A 13376-nucleotide genomic window follows, 5' to 3' on the forward strand; every position below is an offset into this window, starting at 1 on the left:
TTTTGCCAGATCTTGAGAATATGCAAATATTTTTACATATTCCATTGTTTCTATATCAAGAAACTGTGTATGGCCTTTATCTTGTTCATTTTAGACAAATACTATAAAGCTTTCATAGAAAAAGATGCATACAACATTCAAAGAAAAATGTAGATCTGATGAGCCATGAATGTCAATTGCTCTTTTATTCAGCTACCACAAATCACTCAATCCTGATTGCTAAGGTAACTATGATAGTTTCAAAAGAGACTGCACAGACATGTTTTTAGAAACGTAGTGTTGTATGCGAATGACTTGCATATGACCCAAATAGAAAAAAGTGACAAAACCACAAATCTACTTTGAGATGGTTTTAAAATATACTTGCACTTATTTTTAAGATTTCAGATTGAAGCAGCAAAAGGGCTACAATGGAAGCATTGCAGAAAAGGGACCTAATGTTCACTTACAGACTGGCTGATAGAAAAAACATTTAAAATATCAAGACAGATACTAGGATGATTGTTCCATTATCCATGCCTCAAATTCCCCATTATTTAAGTAATCCCTAAGTATAACTGAACTTAACTTTATAGTGTGGCTTTAAAAGTATGAGAAATGGTCATACATGGCATGAGTGGCATTTTAAACCTTTTTAACTAAAGCTAGTAATAGTCTTCCTCGCTTATTTGAACCAATTCAATTACTGAACCTAACATTCTACTTACACAAAAAATGGATAAAGGAGCTAAAGGCAAGAATAAGTTTCTAACCGACAAAGTTCATTGCCACAGCAGAAACACACACATTTACAGTATTTTTAAAGTTACAGTGCATATCTAGAGTCACTAGGTGAGGGATGTATACACAAGCTTTCTGTAATTTTTTAGGCATATTTATACATATCAATATTCCTTCGGGACCTAAACAGAGAAGTATCACATTGTGCTTTGCTTAAAAAGAACATTTACTGCAATCATCTGTCAATACCATTGATTTCCCCATACTAGATAAAGGAATAGGTCGGTTTCATTACGTCTTAGTTAAGTTAAAGGAAAATATTCATTGTGTTCAGCCCAGCAATGAAAAAGCTCAAACATGACAGTTGTGAGGCTTAATTAATATTTGAAAAATTCTGAGATTGTCTCATGAATAAAACCACAGAAATGCAAGTATTAATATTAATAAAGGGCAAGAAAGGTTTCATAGTAAGAATAAAGTAAAACTTATTTGCAACTACCAGTGACCTGTGGTCAAGTGAAAATTAACTATGCCCGATTTAAAAGGACATCTCAAACTTGGCCCAAAGTTTGATTAAGCTAAGTATAAATTTAACAAACCTTGAACCAATAAGAGTATTTCTAATTTTTAAAAATTTCTTTCAGAATTTTTAAATTAACATTCCCCTCCACTAACTGAAACGCAAACATTACAGCACTAAAAACCTGGAAGTAAAATTGACTTAATGACATCCACTGTCCAAGTTAAGGGAAATTGAAAAATAAGCAGCAGAAAGCTAGTGAGCAGAATTGTAAAAATACTTTCACTTTTAATCTACTGTGTTATTAGTAACATAGCTGAGGAGATTTATTTAAAATACAGTTTTAAGTTGATTATATCCCTTTTAGCGTGCAGAAGTCTCAGAACACTTTCAGTTTAACTTATTAGCTGAATAAAATCATGTAAACAGACTCTCTACAGGTTGATGAAAAGTTAGTTTGATGCACCTAACTAATTTTACTTGCATCTAGGAGAAGATCAAATTATAAAGATGATTTTCAAATGTAATGTTACTTTAATTTTACTTATGTAATATTTTACAGTACAGTCTCTCTCCATTTGCATTTGTGCGTAAAAACAAAGCAATTTTGTCCTGTTCATATTACTCACTTTATGCCAATGGTTTAATTTCAAAAGCATATTTAGTAAGCTTGGTAATGAATTTACACAGATCATCATTTCCATTTTACTCAAAAAGGCCAGGACCCCTCAAGGGATCGTGAGCTGTCAGCTGCCGCGCATGCCACAGCTGTCAGCCCCGCGCATGGCTGACAGCCAGAGCCCTTCAGACCCAAGTGGTCGCAAAGCAGTGGCTGCTGGCCGGGTGCTCTGAAGGCAGCGCCACAACCAGCAGCAGCACAGAATAAGGGTGGCATGACATAGGGGGAGATGGCGTGGCATGGCATGGGGGCGGTCATCTTCTTTTGGAGGGGTTCTCACAGTCTGAAATATTCAAAGGGTGTCCCAGAAAAAAAAAAAAAAAAACCCATGTGCTAGTTTATCCATGTTACCTACAATTACGGATTAATCAAGATAAAATGCAAATATAACTAAGGGTATGTCTATACTGCAATTAAAAATCTGCATCTGGCCCAGGCCAGCTGACTCAGGCTAAGGGGCTCTTTAATTGCAGTTTAGAGGTTTGGGCTTCAGCTGAAGCCTGAGCTCTAGGGCCCTGAGAAAGTCCCAGACCTTGGGCCCTAGCTCAAATGTCTATATTGTAATTAAACAGCCCCACACTGTGAGCCCCAATCAGCTGGCACAGGCCAGAGGGGAGTTTTTAATTGCAGTGTAGATGTACCCAGAGGCTCTGATTTTGCAAAGACTTGTGATTCACTTTTACCATGAATAGTCCTACTGAGTTAGTGAGACTACTTGCGTGCTTGAAATCTTTGCAAGATTGGAACTCTAGTATTTAAAAGCCTCCTCTAAGGGCTGTGTTTTGCCACCAAGGAACATGGAGACTCCCAGTGAAGTCAGTGGGAGCTGCCTGCATGCATCATTCAAAAGCAAAACTGGGACCTCAAGATAGTAGCCACAGATACATTCGACATTTTACATCTGCAGGTCTCCGACTGACTTATACTTGTTTAATTTAAGAGTAGTTTCAGGGCTTACTATAGTGTCAATTCCTCATTTACTTCACTGGAATTTATATGTAGATAAGGACTGTAGTATCATGAATGTTTAGTTTTGAAACATGCTTGAATGAACAAAACAACGTGCATAATAATGTTAACTAATGCCTATATTTAAGTTAACAAAAAGTCAACTGTAGTTAGATAAATTACAATTCTACTATTAAACACCAGGAAATACAAATTTCAGCTTTGCACTGGAAAACTGACACTACAATTAAGCTTCCCTACAGACTCCATTTAACCCCAACAAAAGCAATTAGCATTCATATCATCACTCGGTTATGTTGGACCATTAGCTTGGTTCAGAGAGTTTTAACTAAACAAAACAAGTAGAAAAAAAACAAAACAAAAACCTCCACATTTTGCCCAACTTACCGTATGAACATGCGTGGTGACATTTGAAATTTCAGGGATTTTCAGATGAAGACTCTGCAAAACGTATGTAGTCTGCATCTAACATTAAGAAAAATTAGTTGACATTACTTGATAAAGACACACTCTGAAGTGAAACACTTTTTAAAATGTCAGTGACCCACAAAGATTGCATTTGAATGTACTAGATAGCTGTCCGAAACAAGGTTTCCCAATGAGATGTTGCCACATCTCTGCAGGTCCAATATTGAAGTTTTGTAAAAGCACAAACTTTAGACTCATGGGCCAGAAGGGATCATCATGATCATCTAGTCTGACCTCCTGCACATTGCCAGCCACAGAGCCTCACCTACTCACTCCTGAAATAGACCCATAACCTCTTTAAATCATGATTTAAAGACGTAAAGTTACAGAGAATCCATCATTTACACTAGTTTAAACCTGCATGTGACCCATGATCCATGCTGCAACGGAAGGCAAAAAAACCCCAGGGTCTCTGCCAATTTGACCCAGGGGAAAATTCCTTCCCAACCCCAATATAGCAGTCAGTTGGACCCTGAGCATGTGGGCAAGACCCATAAGTCAAATACCTGGGAAAGAATTCACTGTAGTAGCCCAGAGTGCCCCCCTCCTGCCCCCACACACATCCAGTAGCCTATCAACAGCTGTTGAGACTCCCTTCTAGTAGCAAATATTCTCATCATACCATTCCCTTCATAAACTTATCAAGCACAGTCCTGAAGCCAGTTAGGTGTTTTTGCCCCCACTGTTCCCCATAGAAGGCTGTTTGAGAACTTCACTCCTCTGATAGTTAGAAACCTTTGTCTAATTTGAAGCCTAAACTTGTTGATGGCCAGTTTATAATCTTTTGTTCTTGTGTCAACATTGCCACTTAAGTAACTCTTCTCCCTCCCTGGTATTTATCCTTCAATTAATTTATAGAGAGCAATCACATGTCCCCATAGCCTTCTTTTGGTTAGGCTAAACTAGCCAAGCTCTTTGAGTCTCCTCTCATAAGGCATGTTTTCCATTCCTCTGATCATCCTAGTAGCTCTTCTCTGCACCTGTTTCAGTTTGAATTAATCTTTCTTAAACACGGGAGACCAAAACTACATACAGTATTCCAGATGAGGTCTCACCAATGATTTGTACAATGGTACTATCACTTCCCAATCTCTACTGGAAACACCTCACCTGATGCATCCTAGGATCGCATTAGTTTTTTTCATGGCTGCATCACATTGGCAGTTCATAGTCATCCTGTGATCAACCAATACAACTACGTCTTACCTGAGTCCCTTACCTGAAAATACACTGTCCAGTAAGGTATCAGAGCCAAAAAGACAGGGATAATCTTGACAAGGGCTTTAACATCTTCCACTTTTTCTTCTCTGAATGGCCCTCCATGAGACATCTTCGCCATTTCAAACAGGCTTTGCTTACGAGGTTGCTGAAGTACCCCCTGGACTTCACTGTTAAAAATAAAAGTTAAATTTAATTTAAAAACTCACTGACAACTTTGTGTTATTTTTCATCATAGAAACACCTACTGCATTTCACTTCTAGATACAGGAAAAAAAAGTCAATGGACCAGAAGTGGGTCAAAGGGACAAATTATACAAAGTGTTCATTATAAAAATGTATTAGGTATATAATAATCTGTCTTCATTCACTGGGCATAACTAAGCATTAAAAAAATGCAACATTTGAAAGTGCTAACTGGTTTATTTATACCATCAGAAAATAGGTTATTCTAGCTCATTTAAGCACTTGACTAAGTGAACACATGAAATCCTATACCGTGTGAGGCACCTGAAACCCTTTGTCAACCTACAGCAGCTAACTGAAGCCACCATTTTATGAGGACCTCTTATTGTGGGGAAGACAGTAGCTCTCCAAGAGGTAGCTCTCTAAAAGCTCAGTTGCCTCATTAAGCCTGTTTGGAGACAAAGGCCAATAAAAATGGTTTTAAATCAAGGTATGCACATGGACAGAGCAAAGCAGAAAAGAAAAGTGCTCTGTGAAAAAACATATTTAGCAAATGCTAACCCAGAGTCTGAAGTGTGGGCAATTCATGGAGAGTATGTCTACAATACAGTAGACAGCTACAGTGCTGCCAGTAGTGTACCATGGGTCTCTGGCGCCTGGGGCCAAGCCTGCATTTACGCCCTCCTGCCTCATGTACACCCCCCCCCCTGCACAGGGCAGGAGGGGTCCCAGTGCTGCCCCCCAGTTGCCCTGGAGAGGGGGGTCTGTATCTGTGGGGGAGGGGGACCCACAAATGCAAGTTTGGCTCTGCCCAGCCCTCTGCCAGCTCAGATGCAGGCAGCCTCACCCCCGACCTGGTGGGAGGAGAGGAGAGAGGGTTCAGCCCTTCCCAATGCACAGGGGGGGACCAATAGGAGCAGCCTCCTGAGCCCCCTCCAACCGTCGTGAAGGGCCAGCCCAGCATCCCCCTTTCCCCCTCGCTGTTTGCAGTTGGTGGGTAAGAGGGCACCACGTTATGAAGGGCCAGCACAGTGCCCTCTCCCTGGCCACCCCCCTTTGGTACACCACTGAACACTGCCTCTTTGCACCATAATGATTCCTATATTGACTGAAAGGGGTTTTCCATTAATGTAGCTAATCCACCTCTCAGAGAAGCAGAAGAAGCTAGAATCCTTCTGTTGACCTAGCCACATCACCACCAAGGGTGAGGTCAACCTAACAATGGGTGCCTAGGAAACAAAATTTTTCATGACGTAGCTAGGTCAATCTAAAGCCTGGTCTACACTAAAAAGTTAGGTCAACCCAGCTACGTCTCTCAGGGGTGTGAAAAATCCATATCCTGTGCGACAGCTAAGCCAATCTAAACCCTGGTTTAGACAGTACTAGGTCAATGTAAGATTTCTATCGACCTAGCTACTGCCTCTCAGGAAGGTGGATTAACTACAGTGAAGCAAGAACCCCTCCAGTCGCTATAGCAAGTGTCTACATTGAAACGCTACAGTGGCACCGCTGCAGTGTTTCAAGTGAAGACACAGCCTAAGTTTTAGGTATAGACCAGGCCTGAAAAGAGAGGAACCACTGGAAAAATTCTGGAGTACTGGAAGAACAGCAAGGCTGATTTTGCTGTATACAGGGACTAGATGGAAAACAATGATTTATTCTTTATTAGGACACACACCTACAAGCACTCAAAGATCCAAATGAAAAAGTCAAAGTCAAAATGTAGATTAGAATACCTAGCAGCTGCCAGCCAGCCATAAGATTGTTAAGTAAACTGGCTTGAGACCTGTGTTTAAATTTCAAGCGAGATAAGCCTGTAGTGAAGAGGTCTTTACAAACCTATTAGTTTGGTGCTCCCTGGATCTCTTTCGTGAGCAACAAGAATATGCCAGAATCTTAAACATGTCTGTGAAGGCACTGCCATCAGGTGGCTTTGTGATGAAGAAACTCTGACCACACAAAAACACCATGAACGAAATCCCAATGCAAACTGTTGGGATGATATATCCAGTAACGAAGCTGACATTCTGCTGAATGTATGCAATGCCTCCCAGGGAGACAATAGCTCCCAAATTAATGCTCCAATAAAACCAATTAAAAAATCTTCTTGTGGCTTCTGGACCTCGGTCTTTGACCTAGACGAGATTAAAAAATAAACAAGTCATTAGCTTTCTGAAAGGGCTGAAGCCTGTTTATTAGAATTCAGTCAACTACAACACACCTCAAAAGTTAGGTTTAATTTACAGTCAAACTAAAATGACTGAAGTGTTTTAGGCTTAGTCTGATTTTTAAGGACATCACACTGTACTGTGTTCTCAATGACATCACTAGCCTTCCAATGAAGTTAGTACATATTCAAAACATGGACAGAAGAGCTGTATCAGAGCTGACCTACTTGGCTTAGTTAAATGCAGTCATTACTTCCATAAACATTAGTATCTCTTGGTTACAGTATGTCTCTAAACAAGAAATCCTGAAATGAAACATTCCATCTGACAACTATGCAGTCCATGTATAATTCAAAATATGGATTATGTTTTACATTCTAATCAGGCAGTTATAAATTACCTAAAATGTTATGCTTTTTTCCCCTAACACACATACTTCACTTATTACATTTGCTTATCTGAATTATGTTCTCTGGTCTCAAGTATTGCAAAGGTCAGCAATTTAAACATCTCTTCCCCCCCCACAAAAAACAAACAAACAAACAAACAAAATGGTCTAAAGTTATAGGAGGAAAAGTCTTAACAACAAGTTGCTGACTACATGAATAAGGCACAAGCTTTAAATTTAAATATTATTCCTACTGCAACTGTACTCTAATAATGCATACTGAAAGTAAACTCATTTTACAAAACATGGAAAAACTGGTTAGGTTTCCAGAGATTTATCTTTATCACCAGGAGGCTCTACCCAACTGAATACAATATACATTTCCTCTTGTATGAAATCAAAATTGAACATAAAGTTATTCTCCTGCCGAAAATTTTAACTCAACATCTCTACAGTCAAGCTATCACCATCATAAGCGTATGCTATTTTTTCCTGTGCAATCCCTCTCCAAGTGCTCCTTATTCCTTACTAAATACTATAAACGATCACAGCTTCTAGTTAAGTCATAGGAGCTCTGTATAACTCAGCACAGAATGCAGTTTAAGAGAAGTTTAAATAAAGGGAAGTTTTCCCCCCAAATTTTATGAGTCAGCTACTCTGTAACTGAATCCACAGCATCCCATAAATCTTGTGGCTGCAACACTTAAATCAGCACCCTGTGGCTGAAAATCTACTCATAGTCGCTAATGATTCAGCATCATGTACCAACTTAGTGGAGTCAGCTGTCTTATGACTAAGGATCAAAAGCTCCCACTGCTCTTTTGACTGGCACTCAAAAAACTGGAAAGCCAACTATGTCTGGGAAATCCCAGCTTTTTCTCCAGGAAAGAAGTTTTATTGTTGGTACTGCTCTATAGCTTCTGCATCCAAAGCAGTGAAAAGTACCTTTCAAAACCCTGATTACACCATTTGACTAGACTGTAGTGGGAGGTGCAGCCATTCATCTGACAAAGCTGCTGTGTGGGCCATGAAAGACTGGAGGGCCCCTGCAAGTTTCTCCTTTTCCTCAAAATTTACATATGAATTTGACTTACATGATAACTCTCACAAAGAAAAGGTGTCTCCATACAAGAAGGGGGATGGAAACGGGCCTGCCTGAGCTTCCCCACAGCCAACCATGGAAAAGATGCACATCATCATCAAGCTTCACTTTTCTCATATGAACTGGAGAGAGGTTATACAGACAAACAAGCTTTATATATAGACAAGACCATGATTCCCACTCATTGATCAAATACTAAGCCTACAGTGAAAATGGAAACCCATAATTAATCACTGTTGGCAGCAATGAGAAGCTGTAGCGTTAATGTACCTTTTACACAGCTGCCAGCTTTGCTACCACCAATGGAGAATTAGAAGTCCCAATTTTGCTAGTTTAGACAAGGGCTAAATGACAAAAGAGAGGGAAAGGACTACAGTGAAATGAAAGTCATCATGGGCCAACAGATCAATGTGGTAAGTAATCGACGCATCAGATCAGAGAAGACAGAAATACCTTGCCCCTTCCAAGGTACTTTGGTCTGTAATGACCAAAAGAAAGAATAAGATTAAACTTTGATTGCTGTTGAGGTTCCTGTGTCCTGTTCCCATTAAACACATACAGATGCCTAGAGGGGAATAATATGCATTTGTTATGCTAATGAACTGAAATATGCAAATAGTAAAAACAAAGGAGTATTAAGCACCTGTTTCTGCTATACAGAACAACTAGCATTGTTAAGCATTCAAATACATATACTACAGGCTAACAGACATGGAGCCTAAAGCCAGCCATTTCTCTTTTTCAGGCTTCAGGACAATTACCACCTGTTCCTGATCACTTTATTGGCATCAGTTATGCTTTCAATATTGCTTCACATCAACTTCTTTTTAAATCAAAGTGGCATACATGCCAGTGAAGTGTTAGCAAATGATACATCATTTATATTAAACACAACCTTCCACCGTGCGTAAGAGTGGGTAGGTTTCTGGCAGAGAATTTCCCTTTTCCCTTTGCAATCTCAACTCTTGCATGTCACACTGTCAGTTCCATTACCCTACTACCATGATATGCCACTCCTTGCAAAGAGCTAACTGAGTTGCCCTTTGAAGAGAAAAGGGGGAAACAAAAGCAGAATTTGGGGGGGGAGGAGGGGGAAGAAAGTGTGCGCTCTGAAAAAGCCAGGCTCATCAATATAAATGGATCTCCCTCCAGGATATGGGGGGGGGGGGGTGTCAAAGCAGGTTCGTCTGCTAAAACCATATTAAAACTATCTGCTGGATAAACTAGTTATAGCAAAGGGACAGAAGTTAATTTCTCGTCAACTACAGAAAATACAGCACAGTTAAAAGGCAATAACTACATTTCCTTTCAAAATATAGCACTGGTTCCTTAAGAAATTAGATATACTATATACGTAGAGTTCTCTACCCCATAATTTCCCCCTGCTGGCGATGACTTGAGTTGAGTGACAGCAAGAAAAATACTGGTCTAGTCTCTACAGTTTCTAAAAACGCTTATGAATTAATAGACTAAAATAGTTTTTCATTTCTACCCCTTCTGTTGCTATCACTTTAGACACTAAATTTTAATAAGAGATCAATAATTGCATAAGGATTTTTATTAAAGAGTAAATATTTGGCACAACCCTGCAGGAATCCTACTTTTTTCACACTCCCCCATTATTTTCTTTCACCCAAGCAGAAAAATTCCTTCGCTCACTCCGCTCAATTTCATCCGTGCTCAGGCATAGCTGCACCAACAGTTTGATTAAATTCTTAAGGCCTAGTGACTACTGCAGCAAGACAGTAATAGCATGCAAGAGACTCGGGCACGGCCATTTCCCTCTGCTTCCAAGACCATTTTACAGGGACAAAGAGTAGAAATTGGTATGATTAAAAGGTTTCATTCCTAGAATAAGCCTTGCAGATGGGAAGGAAGCAGAAGACATGGTATATCTTGACTTAGTGAGGCTTTTGATATGGTCTCACATGACTTTCTCAAATAAACAAAAGATAACATAGCTTAGATGAAGCAACCGTAAGGCGGGTGCATAACGGGTTGGAAAACCATTCCCAGAAAGTAGTTATTAGTGGCTCACAGTCAAGCTGGAAGGGCATATCAAGTGGAGTCCCGCAGGAATTGATCTTGGGTTTGGTTCTGTTCAGTATCTTCATAAATGAGTTAGATAATGGCATAGAGAGTACACTTATAAAGTTTACAGAAGATACCAAGCTGCAACCAAGGGGTTTGCAAGTGCTTTGGAGGATAGGATTAAAATTCAAAATGATCTGGACAAACTGAAGAAATGGTCTGAAGTAAATAGGATGAAATTCAATGAGGACAAATGCAAAGTACTCCACTTAGGACAGAACAATCAGTTACACACATACAAAGTGGGAAATGACTGCCTAGGAAGGAGTATTTGGGAAATAGATCTGGGGGCTATAGTGGACCAAAAGCTAAATATGAGTCATGTGTAACACTGTTGCAAAAAAAGCAAACATAATTCTGGGATGTATTAGCAGGAGTGTTTTAAGCAAGACTCAAGAAGTAATTCTTCCACTCTACTCCGCACAGGTAAGGCCTCAGCTGGAGTATCGTGTCCAGTTCTGGGCACCACATTTCAGGAAATGTTAACAAATTGGAGAAAGTCCAGAGAAGAGCAACAAAAATTTTCAAAGATTAGAAAACATGACCTATTGAAAAAATTGGGTTTGTTTACTCTGGAGAAGAGAAGACTGGGGGGGAGGGGGAGAGAGAACATGATAACCGTTTTTAAGTACATAAAAGTTACAAGGAGGAGGGAGAAAAATTGGTCTCCTTAACCTCTGAGAATAGGATAAGAAGCAATGGGCTTAAACTGCAGCAAGGGAGATTTAGGTTGGCCATTAGGAAAAGCTTCCTGGCAGGGTAGTTAAGCACCGGAACCAATTGCCATGGGAGGCTGTGGAATCTCTGTCATTGGAGGTTTTAAAGAATAGGTTAGACAACACCCGTCTGGAATGGTGTAGTGCAGTGGTTTTCAAACTTTTGGGGGGCGGGGGTGGAAGAGCAGTAATGTCAGTTGGCTCGGGCCAGCCCATGCAGCAGGATTCATTTGAACAGGCCACCCTGCCTGTTGGGGGAGTGGGGGGGAGAGAGAAGAGAACCAAAAATTGTAACTCAAAGGGGTGGCTCAGCTGAGGTGAGTCAAGGGTTGGAGGGGGCCCAGGTATGGCCTGAGCTGCCTGGCATTGCTGCTCGCTTCCCCGAATGTTCCTTTACACCCCCCTAGAGGAACATGCTCCACAGTTTGAAAACCTCTGTACTAAATAAAATGTGTTGCCCACCATTACAGGATTTTTCTAGTGTACCCCCTGATGATATGCATACCCCAGTTTGAAAACCACTAGTCTAGGTATTACCTAGTCCTGCCTTGAGTGGAGGGAACTGAACTAGATCAGTGTTTCTCAATGACCAGTCCATGGACAGGGCCGATCCCTGAGATCTCCCTGTCACGGTTTACACACAGTTTAGGAAGGCAGCAAGCCAGGCCCCTGGTATCAAAAAGATTGAGAAAAACTGAACTAGATGACCTACTGAAGTCCTTTCCAGTCCTACAGGTCTGTGATTCTATTGCTACAAAATAACCATGTACCAATAAAACCGTGCAATAAAAGTAACTGATCAGCAATAATCATTTCAGTATAAAAATACAAGATGTTTTAGTTGTGAGCGTTCACAATAAAACGTTGCTATTTCCATTTACCACTTTCATCTCTGCCAAGTCCAAGGAATCCAAAAGCCACAAAGTGGAGTGTGACAACTACTTAGTCTGCTTGAATATTTCAGTAAAACAAACTAATCTATTATGGTCAGCTCCACCTCAAAAAAGGCCATAGGGAAATTGTTTATTTCCAAAGAGAATAAAGTTAAAAACATCCAGACATTTTACAGAAGGAAAAGCATCATGTGCAGGAAAAACTAATAATTTTTAATACTACTAGGTCCCTATCTAAATTTATTTTTATAAAAATTACCCATGTGATTGTTGTGTAGATTTACAGATGTCAAATCTGATGATTTGGCAATCCCCAAACTTCCTCACCAATATCTAGATTGTTTTAATATGAGACTTCAACCCCTCCAAGTCTCCTGAAGCTACTGAACAGCTCTGCTGCACAAAGACTCTTCACCTCCTCTGCTGTTCGAGCCTCCCTTTTTCCAAAATAAACAGGCATAACAGCACTGCTTGATGGCATGATGTAAAAGCTCAGCTCAGCTTGCTGTCCAATGTTCAGCTGGCCTCTTGGAGATAAGGTAAGGTCATCTTTCTAGTTTCTGCAGACTTTGGCTAAAACCTCCCTACTACTGCAACTAATACCAGAAAAACTCAATGGCTCAACCCCTAGGCTTCCTAATACAGAGCAAGTACTTCACATTGGCTTCCAAGGTAACACTGACTCTGCTGAACAGTAGCAAACAGCTAATGCAAACACTTAGAACGCTCTGTACACACCATTGCCTCTTCTACAAGTGAGTTCAGGAACAACTCGTTTTCCACAGGATGAACTGCTGCTGGAAAGGGTGTCACCTATTTCGCTGAAATGAAGGTCTGAACATAGGCTGGGAACCAGTAACTCCCACTGCCAGAGTTCCAACCCCAGTTCTCCTAGAGTTCTTGGGCAAACCACTTAATCCCCCTCCCCAGCTGTAAAATGGGGATTGTACCTCCTTCACAAGATATTGCGAGGCATAATTAATACAGAGCTGTAAAGTACCACACAGAGTCAAGCATTAAATGAGTCAGCATAAGTGAGAAGCACCCACTGAAAGTAAAATATTTTACTTAGATTTGTCTGAGATGTGCATTTACATAGCATCTTTCATCTTGAAGAATCCCAAAGTTTTTCATCGACTATATTCCCATCAAGCTATATACAGGAATCACATAAATCAATTAAATTCAGCCACTGCTGGGGATGAATGCCCTAACTGTTTAACAGTGCACTGCCACACTATGAAACAGTTCAGGATAG

The 13376-nt window shown here is 40.3% G+C and overlaps 1 protein-coding gene across 2 annotated transcripts in view; it reads right to left on the bottom strand.

The window, feature by feature from the left end:
- Positions 1-13376, bottom strand: part of SLC15A4 (solute carrier family 15 member 4) — a 46083-nt gene that overhangs the window by 27686 nt on the left and 5021 nt on the right. For both annotated transcript variants that reach the window (XM_067539744.1, XM_067539745.1), the window contains exons 2-4: positions 6600-6895; positions 4576-4744; positions 3276-3353 (exon numbers count right to left, since the gene is read on the bottom strand). In XM_067539744.1, coding sequence (XP_067395845.1) covers positions 3276-3353; positions 4576-4744; positions 6600-6895 — 543 coding nt within the window. The remainder of the gene's footprint in view (positions 1-3275; positions 3354-4575; positions 4745-6599; positions 6896-13376) is intronic.

This window comes from Emydura macquarii, unplaced genomic scaffold (genome assembly GCF_026122565.2).
Source record: "Emydura macquarii macquarii isolate MOO-44397 ecotype Brisbane River unplaced genomic scaffold, CSIRO-AGI_Emac_v2 contig_554, whole genome shotgun sequence".
In the NCBI taxonomy this organism is placed as follows: domain Eukaryota; kingdom Metazoa; phylum Chordata; order Testudines; family Chelidae; genus Emydura; species Emydura macquarii.